Below are 12,054 nucleotides of genomic sequence, written 5' to 3'. Positions count from 1 at the left end.
TGGAGTACAGAGCCAGATGAGAGAAATCCTCAAACCTGGACTCCGCTATCTCCTGGTGTTATCATTTGGTGGCTGAGTAGAACTTGGGTTCCTTCATCCTCTGGTATCATATTACTGCATTTTCCAGATCATCACATTATACTAATTCTTGATTAACAACCATTTGTACTCCTACACAGCGACCTGAAGGTATCCTTGGTGTTCCCTCTTTGAGTATTACCCTAACCCAGGCTTTTGACCTTCAGTCTTTGATGCACTTTCATTTGTCATTGGGGCCAATGTGGTTTGTAAATGGGCTGCGGATCTGGTGGCACTTCCACTGCGTGAACTTTGGGTAGAGTCCAGGATGTGAATTTAATGGGTGGAGAAGCTTCGGCAGCACTGTGAAGTTAGCGCGGCCAACTGCAGGAAGCCATGCTTCACTGCACCCTTCTTGGAAGCTGGCATACTTGCCCTACCCTTGCTACCCGCGGGCCAGCTCTTGAGGAAAAGGGTCGCAGGTAGGGTCTCAGTGCGGGGAGACGCTCCAGGGGAGTCAGTCCCCCCCCCCCCCCCCCCGCCCCGCTACTCTGATAGAAACGCTTCCCCGCCGGTCTTCGGCGTCCTCCTTCCCTCCCTCCCTCCGAGGCCCGTTTAAGACGTGCACGCTCAGCCCGCGCGACCGGCGCTGCAGCAGGCGGCCCCAACGTCCCCGCCCCCGCGTGCGCGCCCCCGCGTTCTCCCGTTGGCTCGTTCCGGCCTCAGCGCGCCGCCGGCTCCACTCGCCCCCACCCCCTAGCACACCTCGGCGGCTGCGAGCGGCGCGGGGGAGGGGAAGGGGCCGGGAGGTAGGCCCCGGCTGCGGGCCGGACGCGGCGGCGCGCACGCAAGCCTTGCCTCTCCCGGGCCCTCTCCCTCACGCCGGCCGCAGGGCGGGCGCGCACGCCGAGTGACGCTCGGAGGAGGAAGCGCAGCCCCCTTCCCCTCCCTGGCTGCCCCTGGCCCAGCGGGAGCCCCCCCAGTGCGCCTGTGCGGAGGCCTACTTGATTATGTGTGCCCTCTCCGGGCTCCAGCGTTAGCGGCCGGGTGGAGGTGGGGAGGGAAGAAGACGAGGAGGAGGAGGAGGCGGAGGAGGCGGTGGAGGGGAGGTGGGGGGAGTCAGCAAGGACATGGCTCCTGACTCCTGTGCGGAACGTGAGTGACTGAGCGGCAAAGCCCGAGTGAGCGAGCGGCTGAGCGGCGGGCGGGGGCCGGGGACGTAGGGAAGGGAGCGGGGGTGCGGGTGGCTTTGCGGGGGGAAGCACTAATTGGCTTGCATGTGTTTTTTAATGGTCCCCCCCAACTCCCTCTTAGATGGTCTCTAGCGACCGGCCCGTGTCACTGGAGGACGAGGTCTCCCATAGTATGAAGGAGATGATTGGAGGCTGTTGCGTTTGCTCAGACGAGAGAGGCTGGGCCGAGAACCCGCTGGTTTATTGCGACGGGCACGGCTGCAGCGTCGCGGTGCATCAAGGTAAACACCCAACCGCCCGCCGGGCCGAACCCGGCCTGCTCCCAACCGTCACCGCTTCCCCCACCTTGGCAGCAACTGCCAGTTCCCCTGCCGCCCCTCCCCCCGCCCCGCCCCCGCCCCCGCCCCGTTCCGCGGCCCGGGATTGACTCGGAGGGTCCGCGGCGGGGCGGAGGGGGTGTGGGCTGTGCATGTGGGAGAAAGTGCGTGTGGCCTGGACTGTCATGTGATTCTGCGCTCACTCTCTCAAGTGTCATTTGGCCGCCGCCTGCGCCCGGAGCCGTGGGGCTGGAGACTTCCGAGACCGTGGTTGGAGGCGGGGGGAGGGGCGCGGGTTGCGGGGCCGCGGGGCCGCGGCCTGCACTCCCGGTGGGTGGGTGTGCGCCCCTCGGGGGAGTCACGGTGGCCGTGGGTTTGGGGTGGGATCGTGGAGGCCCCTCCCCCTTCGCTGGCTGCTCCCGTCTGCCGCAGTGTGTCTGGAGACTTCCTGTGGTATGGAGTCAGGCTCGGGAATGCCACTCGCTGCGCCGGGGCGGGTCGCGGAGGCAGGGGGGTTGCCTGGGCGCTTTAGATTAGGGAGGGGAGGCGCCGCTGCTGCACCCCAAGTTTTCTGGCGGAGACCCTGCTCCTGCGGACTGGGAGCTTCCTGCGGACTGGGAGCTTCCTGTGGAGAAGACGGTGGCCTTCCGCCGCCGCGGTCGTGCTGCTGCCGGAGTGGCTTGGCTGAGCTGCCCGGGGCTGGTGGATGAGGCTGTTGAGGCTGCATCTGGCCACTTCCTCAGCTTAAGTGACTGAAGAGAAGAGGAGGTGGTGGTGCGGCCAGTGACTTGGGGAGCATCTTAGCTTATTTCTGGGTGTTTCCATTCGGTGAGTTTTTTGGATATTACGAAAAAGACACGAGTAAGAGAGTTTTCTGGCCATTAAAGTGTCTCACTTTTTCTATTTCATGTGGTAAGGAGACAACCTAGATAATTTTTGGGTGGCTCTTCTACTCTCCCTGTTACTCACTAACCCGCCCTGCTTCCCATTTCTCAATTTGGCATTGAGTGATGCACATATTTAGTAGTGTATTGGAAAGGATATTATCAAATGAGACGAAGCTTGAACATAAGGGGCTAAAGTGCATTCTTTATAGAATGAAATCTCAGAATGGGTAAGGGAGACTTAGGAAATAGTGAATTACCAGAGTGCAGTTATTCTCATTTGTTTTTTGACAAACACCAAAGTTGCACACCTTTTAAGGAGTGAGAACAGTGTGTGTTGATACTGAATTTTAGGGTATTAGACCTGATACATAGCGTTTCTATCACAGTGTTCACTGGCATTTGTGGAGGTATTTCTTAGGAATTGGATTCTGAGTTTGAATAAGTAACGTCATCTCCTAGTATAGAAAACATTAATTTAAGCTTTAAGTTTTCTTGTAGAAAAGTAGTACTTCTGGGTTAAAATAAAAGTTTTTGTACATTGATGCAGTGTTTTTTGACCGATAGGACATTTTTACACTGATGTGTTTACAAATTATAAAAGGAATTACGACTTGGTTTTAAAAAATTTGTGCTTTATATTCTCTTAGTGTTTTCCAATATTTAAGATATTTCAGGATTCCTCTGAGCAAGCTCATGCAAAACCGTCAGTTGGTTATTAGTGTTCTAGGTTTTTGGGAGCATTTCAGTTTTGAGTTAGTTAAATATCAATTTTTTTTTTAAACTAGAGTGAGATTTACATCTACTAAAATTGCTTGTTGGAACATTCACATCATATTTTTAGAAATAAATTCATGCTTTTTAAAATAATGGCTTTATTGAGATGTGATTCATATACCATACAGTTCACCCACTTAAAGTGTACAATCTACTGGTTTTAGTACATTCACAGAGTTTTGCATCTAATTGCCACACAATTCTAGAATATTTTTTTTCTTTATTTTTTAAGATGGGGGAGGACAGAGGGGGAGAGAGAATCCTAAGCAGACTCCATGCCCAGCACCGAGCAGGTGGCAAGGCTCAGTCTCACAACCCTGAGATCATGACCTGAGCCAAAATCAAGAATCAGACTCCTAACCAACTGATCCACTCCTGTGCCCCAATTTTAGAGCATTCTCAATAACCTAACAAGAAACCTTGGACCCGTTAACAGTTACTCTCCATTTCTCCCCAACTCTCTCAACACTAGGCAGCCACTAGTGTACTTTCTATTAATTTGCTTATTCTGGACAATTTATACAAATGGAAGCATCTCACATTTAAGAATACATTTCATTTTCTTTTCTGCAATATTTGCTCATTTTGACAGGTGATTTGGAAATATTTTCCGACTTATCTAAAATGTTTGCTATTTAAATTGCAGGATATAGGAATGAATGAATTTCTGAGTTATTCTTTGTAAAAAAATCTGTGTGTTAAATTTTAGTCAATATTCTTCCTATCAAAAAATAGTAAGTATAATTTATACTTATTTAAAATAACCAAAGGCTGGTCTTTTAATGTTTTTATTAAAATGTCCTACAGGAGTGCCTGGGTAGCTCAGTTGGTTAAGCATTTGCCTTCGGCTCAGGTCATGATCCCAGGGCTCTGGGATCGAGCCCCATGTTGAGCTCCCTGCTCAGCGGGGAGCCTGCTTCGCCCTCTCCCCATTGCTCCTCTTCTCTCTCTCTCTATCTCTCTTTCTCAAGTAAATGAAATGTTAAAAAGAAAAACCCCAAAATGTCATACAATTTTTATTAGGTGGTAACGTGGTAAATAAAAATATAAAATGTTTTCATTCTTTGCAAAACGAGTATTTTTATGTGAATAGTCTGAAGTAATTATTTTAAGAGGGCTTTGGAAGGGTATTTGATTTTCCATAATTTAAAAATTTTTAACATTTTAAAATCTTTTATTTCCCAATAGCTTGCTATGGCATTGTTCAAGTACCCACTGGACCATGGTTTTGCAGGAAATGTGAATCTCAGGAGAGAGCAGCCAGAGTGGTAAGAACTGTTTATCAAAAACATTAAAATACTTCAATGAGTAGCTTAGGACGCTACACACTTATGTTTCAGTTTGAAGGGTTTTCAGTCTTTTGTTCAAATATTGAATTTGGGCCAAATATTGACTTAACAGTTTTAAATCAATTTTATAAACTGAAAAACAAATTGAACCACATAAGTATATGGTGAGGGATACTTTGAATGGATAAAACATAAAGTTGTATTTGGGCTTTAGCTCTGCCTACTGTTTTAAAGGGTTAAATTGGCAGTAGAACATGAGGAAGTAAGGGGGATAATTCTGCTAGGTTCTGTTTAATGAATAAAAAAACAAGAGTTTAACCACTATATTCTTTTTACTGCATCAGCACATGTATAGTTTAACTTTGAATGCTCAGTATTTTCAGACATTCAGTCCTTTTAGCAAGGCAACATAGAAATTTTCTTTTTTTGCTTGGCTGGCTACCTTTCTGAACACTTCTGTAAACTCAGTCCTTTTAGCAAGGCAACATAGAAATTTTCTTTTTTTGCTTGGCTGGCTACCTTTCTGAACACTTCTGTAAACTAAGTCATGAGGGAGATATATTTGTTCTTTGTGGCCCAAAGCGTTTTTTTCAGTTGAACTTCCGGAAATATCAGGGAGAAATAGATTTAATCTTTATTAATCATAGAAAAGTATTACCATTTTCAATGTAATAGTTCCTTCTTTTTTGGAAGTGTTGACTTCCAAAGTTAGAAACTTTGTGACTTCACAGAGTTAGAAAACAAACCTTTCAACTGCTACCTACATATGTAGCATGGAAGCTTTTATTTTTGTCTAGGCAATTTTTGATTGGAAATAATGGTTGAGTAGCCTATCTAGGATTGTGAGACTCAGAGCAGTATTCTGTTCATGTGTTTCATCTGTGTGTGAGAATGCACTGTAGCAGAATTATAGTATACTAGCATTACAATAATGAGAAGTAGTAAGTAGAGGATGAAATCAGTAATACAAACTTCAGGGCTTGATGTATGCATAGGTCCTTTTTGTTTTTTCCTCTTTGTAGCATGTTATGGTTTTGGAGTCGATGGGTCACCAAACCAAGGAACTTATGCCTTAATTCATTAGTAAACAGTGATGGTAAGGTGAGGCTGTTCCAGTGGGTGTCACAATAGATTCAAAGCCAGAAAAAGATTAGAAAATAGGAAGGTGGATATCAAGAGGGAAGATAAAGAGGTCTGTGAGTGGGGTGTGGTAGAATGCCAGTATTATTTGCCTTAAATGCCACTTGTTGCCTGTTTTTAATTCCTTTATTCTTTCTGAGGGTATGGCCAAGATACCAAGGTGAATTGAGGTAGTTATCTTACAAGGTGTATTGAAGAACACATTTTATTTTGGCTTTATTTCTTAGGATATGGGGGCCATTTGAGGTGGTTTTTTTTTTTTTTTTTTTTTGAAGATTTTATTTATTTATTTGACAGAGAACAGAAGCTGGAGAGGGAGAAGCAGGCTCCCCACTAAGCAGGGAGCCTGATGCGGGGCTCAGTCCCAGGACCCTGGGATCATGACCTGAGCTGAAGGCAGGCACTTAACCGACTGAGCCACCCAGGTGCCCCCCATTTGAGGTTTTATTTTATTTTATTTTGTATTATTTTTTAAAGATTTTATTTATTTATTTGATAGAGACAGCAAGAGAGGGAACACAAGCAAGGGGAGTGTGAGAGGGAGAAGCAGGCTTCCCGCCGAGCAGGGAGCCCGATACGGGCTCGATCCCAGGACCCTGGGATCATGACCTGAGCCGAAGGCAGACGCTTAACCGACTGAGGCACCCAAGCGTCCCAGAAAGATTTTATTTTTAAGTAATCTCTACACAGAGCAGGGGCTTGAACCCACAACCCTGAGTTCAAGAGCCTTGCGCTCTACTGACTTAGTCAGGCACCTCAAGGGCATTTTAATATAAGGATATGGAAGCCAAGAAGTCTAACATGGAAATGTATTCATGACTTAGAAAGGGAAATGAATTAATCTTTTACAGATTTATTTATTAGGGCATCCGGGTGGCTCAGTTGGTTAAGTGTCTGCCTTTGGCTTGGGTCATGATCTCAGGGTCCTGGGATAGAGCCCCACATTGGGTGCTGTGCTCAGCAGGGAGTCTGCTTCTCCCTCTCTCTCTCTCTTTCAAATAAATCTTTTTTTTAAAAAAAAAGATACATTTATTTATTTTAGACAGTCCAAGAGCCTGAGCTAGGGGAGGGGCTGAGGGAGAGAATCTTTCAAGCAGACTCCCCACTGATCGAGGAGCCAGCCGGGGGCTCTGTTCCACAGCCCATGAGATTATGAACTGAGCTGAAACCGAGAGTTGGACACTTAACTAACTGAGCCACCCAGGTACCCCAAATTTGTCTTACTTTTAAAGTAAATCCTTCCCTTTTGGTAATTATCATTTTGTTTATTTTAAAAATAATTTCTATGCCAGGGTGGGGCTCGAACTCATGACCCCGAGATCTCTACTGACTGTGTCACCCAGGCACCCCAAGAATTGAATTAGTTTTAATCTTTTTTTTTTTTTTAAAGATTTTATTTATTTATTTGACAGAGATAGAGACAGCCAGCGAGAGAGGGAACACAAGCGGGGGGAGTGGGAGAGGAAGAAGCAGGCTCCTAGCAGAGGAACCTGATGTGGGGCTTGATCCCATAACGCCGGGATCACGCCCTGAGCCGAAGGCAGACGCTTAACCGCTGTGCCACCCAGGCGCCCCTGAATTAGTTTTAATCTTATTTCTGCTTTTATTTATGTGTCTGCTTTATTCTTTTCCTCTCTGAAGGTTTTCTCCGCTACTCACTGTTCACTGTTGATTCTATGTTAAATGTTCTATAATAATTATCTGGTTTAATCATCTTATCAAACCTTTGAGGCATTTTGTTTTTCTCATTTTATGGATAAGGACATCATAGTTAAGAGAAATGCATATCTAGTTGGGGGCTGGGCTATGATTAAGCTCTCAACCATTATGTTCGGTATTGCCTCCTGTGGTGAAAGTGGCCATACTTCAGCTCCTGATATTTTCTATTTCCTGTCTCAAGAGACTAAATCTCACTCTAAGTCTCATGTTCCTTTGGGTTAAAAAAACAACAACAAAAACCAAAAACCAGGTTGGCTTCAGTAAGGTGCCTAGCTCTGGATCAGCTAACCATGGCTGGACAGTAGGGTTGCTTAGACACAGAGAGATGTCTGTGGGTTTGGGATAGCTCACTTCTCAGAGAAGGGATTTATTAGCTGTTTGTACCTTGGCAGAATAATAAAGTTGTAATTTCAGACAAGTAGTTTGGAGTATATAGAATGGTTTTGAAGGGGGAGGTTAGAAACTGAAAGACTTAGGATATTACACTAAAAATGTGAGAGTAGAAAGGAAGGGAGGGAGCGTTTTGAAGGATGAAATGACAGAAATGGATATTGGGTAAAGGGAATAATCAGAGAGTTCTTAGTATCAAGGTTAATCACTGGAGTTGTGATACCATTAATAGTCATAGAGTAATGGTATTAGAGAAAGGACAGCAAATTTGAAGAATAAGGGAAGTTCTGTTTTGGACATGTTGGTTTTGATGATGCTAGGAGTTTTCATTGGAAATTTAGGATTAAAGGAATGGAGTCAAGTTAGAATTGGAGCTGCATAGAAGGAAGACTGGAAATCAAGTGATACTATATATATATATATAATTTTTTTTTTTTTTCCGGAGAAAAGAAAACCGAAGACAGCTGTGGCGAATATCCACATTTGGGGAGAGTAAGAGAACAAGTTACCAAGGATGGAAACTGAACTGTCAGGAAAGGAGAACCTGCAGTAGTAACAGACAGTTGGTTTCTCAAAAAAGAATAGTTGATAGCGACATCACTGTAAGGATGCTGAAGAACTGAGAAAAGTTTCTGAGACCACAGTTGTAGTTCCTTCGTTTGGGCAGAACTCTCGTTACAGGGTACTGGAGAGAGTAGAGATTGCAGGATTAGGCTGAATATTGAAAAAGTAAGGAAAGAGGAAAGTAAAAGAGATCTAATTTTGTTGGTTTTTAAGGGAAACTCTTTGTAGTTAGGCATTCATTGTTCAGAAAAAGCGCTTGATGGGGCACCTGGGTGGCTCAGATGTTTTAGTATCTGTCTTTGGCTCCGGTCATGATCCCATGGTCCTGGGATCCAGCCCTGCATCAGGCTCACTGCTCGGGTGGGAAGCCTGCTTCTCCCTCTCCCTCTTCTCCCCCTGCTTGTGTTCTCTCATGCTCTCTGTCAAATAAATAAATAAAATCTTAAAAAAAAGAGAAACATTTGAATTGCTTTATTTACCTCAATTGAACATGTATTTTTGCTGAAGATTTTTTCTTTAAAAATCTTTATTCATTTGAGAGAGTGAAAGAGAAAGAGAGGGAGAGAGCACACAAGTAGGGGGAGAGGGAGAGGGAGAACCAGATGTGGGGCTCAATCCCAGGACCTGGAGATCATGATCTGAGCCGAAGGCAGGTGTTTCACCATCTGAGCCACCCATGCTCCCCATGCTGAAGATTTTTGATTAGGCTTAACACTGTTTAGTGACCACTGTCTGGTGGTTAGAGGTTAAAACTCTCATGGCTATTTTGTATTTTATGGGTATTTGTTCTTAATTACCACAGGCTGAAGAGACTTATTAGAAATGTTATATATTTATATACTTTTAAGGGGATGAAGAGGATATGTTAGATTTTAAATATTCTACTTTGAAAACATGGTGGGAGTAGATTGTGCAAAAAAATAAAATGTCAAAAGCCCATTAAGAATTTGCATTATATATTTATTTATATTTTATTTTTTAAAAGATTTTATTTATTTGACAGAGAGAGAGACAGCGAGAGAGGGAACACAAGCAGGGGAAGTGGGAGAGGGAGAAGCAGGCTTCCCGCTGAGCAGGGAGCCGGATGTGGGGCTGGATCCCAGGACCCTGGGATCATGACCTGAGCCGAAGGCAGACGCTTAATGACTGAGCCACCCAGGTGCCCCAAGAATTCGCTTTATTTATTTATTTATTTATTTATTTATTTATTTATTTATTAAAAATTTTTTTTTTAAAGATTTTATTTATTTGCAGACAGACAGCCAGTGATAGAGGGAACACAAGCAGGGAGAGTGGGAGAGGAAGCAGCAGGCTCCTGATGGAGCAGTGAGCCCGATGCGGGGCTTGACCCCAGGATCCTGGGATCAGGCACTGAGTCGAAGGCAGACGTTTAACAACTGAGCCACCCAGGCGCCCCGGAATTTGCATTATTTAGGTATTGCTATCCAGCTCTAAATGAAAAGACCATTTTCTACAGGATGTGACATGTAACTTTTTCTTACTGTTCTCCTCTTTTTATTGTAGTTCTTCCTCACTTCTTAACATTGTTGGGAAAGAGCTGCTGGATGGAATGTAAATCAAGATTTTAGGAATTGACCTAGGGTTGCACATTTTATTTTATTTTTTAAAGATTTTATTTATTTGTTTGACAGCTAGAGTGTGCACAGGTAGGGGGAGTGGCAGGCAGAGGGAGAGGGAGAAGCCAGCTCTCCACCGATCAAGGAGCTTGATCCCAGGAGCCCCTGGGATCATGACCTGAGCTGAAGGCAGACGCTTAACTGACTGAGCCACACAGGCACCTCCACACATTTTATTCTTTAATTTTTGCTTAATGAAGATATATAATACAAAAAAATCACTATGAATCTATAAAACCATCTGAACTATATACTTTATTATGTATTTACATTTAATTTTATTTAGTAAAATTAATGTATATTTGTCATAAATAGGTATGAATATAGAACATAAAATAAATATTCCCCACCCAGAATGAACTATGGTGGATTCTCCCCCCCCCCCCCCAAAGATTTTATTTATTTATTTGACAGACAGTGAGAGAGGGAACACAAGCAGGGGGAGTGGGAGAGGGAGAAGCATGGTTCCTGCTGAGCAGGGAGCTTGATCAGGGGATCATGACCTGAGCGGAAGGCAGACACTTAACAACTAAGCCACCCAGGTGCCCTAAGGTGGATTCTTCATATTTTCCCCAAATCTTGCTGGCGCCTTAAAGTAACAAACAAAAAAATTAAGTTGAAATGCTTTTTGTTATCTTCCCCAGTCTGAGTCATCCATTATCATTTTAGTGTCTGTTGGGATCATTTCTCTTTTTTCTTTCCAGTTTCATTGGGATATAATTGACCTGTAACATTGTATTGATTTAAAGTATACAATGTAATGCTATATATATATATGTATATATATATATATTGCAAAATGATTACTACAGTGAGTTTAGTTAACATCCATTCTCACATAGTTGCAATTTTTTTTTTTTTAAGATTTTATTTATTTATTTGAGAGAGAGAGGGGGGGGGAAGAGTGCAAGAATGGGATGGGGTGTGTTGGGTGGGTGGGGAGGTGGGTCAGAGGGAGAGGGAGAAGCACGCTCCCTCCTGAGCAGGGAGCCTGACATGGGGCTTGATCCCAAGACCCTGGGATCATGACCTGAGCCAGAAGCGGATGCTTAACCACTGAGCCACGCAGGCGCCCCTTCAGTTTTCTTTTCTTTTGATGAGAACTGTTAAGATTTATTCTTGAGGGGGAGCCTGGGTGGCTCAGTTGTTAAGCATCTGCGTTCAGCTCAGGTCGTGATCCCAGCGTTCTGGGATCGAACCCCGCATCGGGCTCTCTGCTCAGCAGGAAGCCTGCTTCTCCCTCTCCCACTCCCCCTGCTTGTGTTCCCTCTCTCGCTGGCTGCCTCTGTCTGTCAAATAAATAAATAAAATCTTAAAAAAAAAAAGATTTTTATTTATTTGACAGAGAGAGAGGCAGCGAGAGAGGGAACACAAGCAGGGGGAGTGGGAGGGGAAGAAGCAGGCTCCTAGTGGAGAAGCCTGATGTGGGGCTCGATCCCAGAACGCTGGGATCATGCCCTGAGCCAAAGGCAGACGCTTAACGACTGCGCCTCCCAGGAGCCCCAAATAAATAAAAATCTTAAAAAAAATAAAGATTTATTCTTGAGGCACCTGGTTGGCTCAGCTGGTAGAGCATAGGATTCTTAATCTCCGGGTTGTGAGTTCAAGCCCCATGTTGGGTGTAAAGCTTATTCTCACACACACACACACACACACACACACACACACACACACAACTTAAAAAAGATTTACTCTTAGCAGCTTTAATATATACAATACAGTATTGTTAATATAGTCACCATGTTAATTATAGTCACCATTATAGTCCATTCCCAGAATTTACCGTATAACTGGAAGTTTTTACTTTTGATCGATAACCTCACCGTTTTTCCCCACCAACCATCCACTGCCTTTGGCAACAGCCACTCTGTTCTCTGTTTCTATGAGACTGGTTCTTTTAGATTACATATATAAGTGAGGTCATATAGTACAGATGTTCCCTGACTTAGGAGTTTTTGATTTTACAGTGGTGTGAAAGCAGTATGTATTCAATAGAAACCGTATTTCAAATCTTATATTTTGATCTTTTCCCAGACTAGTGATATGCAGCATAATACACTTGTGATGGCGGGCAGCAGCAGCTAGCCAAATGCTGCCAGTCAGCTGCCGACTCATTCAGGAGGGCA

The 12,054-nt window shown here is 44.4% G+C and overlaps 1 protein-coding gene across 10 annotated transcripts in view; it reads left to right on the top strand.

The window, feature by feature from the left end:
* Positions 1–468: 468 nt before the first annotated feature.
* MLLT10 (MLLT10 histone lysine methyltransferase DOT1L cofactor) overlaps positions 469–12,054 on the top strand; it is a 238,176-nt gene continuing 226,590 nt past the window's right edge. For 6 of the 10 annotated variants that reach the window (XM_045787325.2, XM_087857632.1, XM_045787306.2 and 3 more), the window contains exons 1-3: positions 1,079–1,199; positions 1,333–1,492; positions 4,378–4,457. In XM_045787325.2, coding sequence (XP_045643281.1) covers positions 1,333–1,492; positions 4,378–4,457 — 240 coding nt within the window. In that variant the 5' untranslated portion in view covers positions 1,079–1,199. Of the gene's footprint in view, positions 501–793; positions 1,200–1,332; positions 1,493–4,377; positions 4,458–12,054 lie in introns of those variants that run through there. The other 4 variants (XM_087857630.1, XM_087857631.1, XM_045787299.2 and 1 more) reach the window with 4 other exon arrangements.

Source organism: Ursus americanus, chromosome 31 (assembly GCF_024610735.1).
Source record: "Ursus americanus isolate L20-20 chromosome 31, mUrsAme1.1.p, whole genome shotgun sequence".
NCBI classification, from domain to species: domain Eukaryota; kingdom Metazoa; phylum Chordata; class Mammalia; order Carnivora; family Ursidae; genus Ursus; species Ursus americanus.
This window is presented reverse-complemented; position numbering and strand designations above follow the sequence as displayed.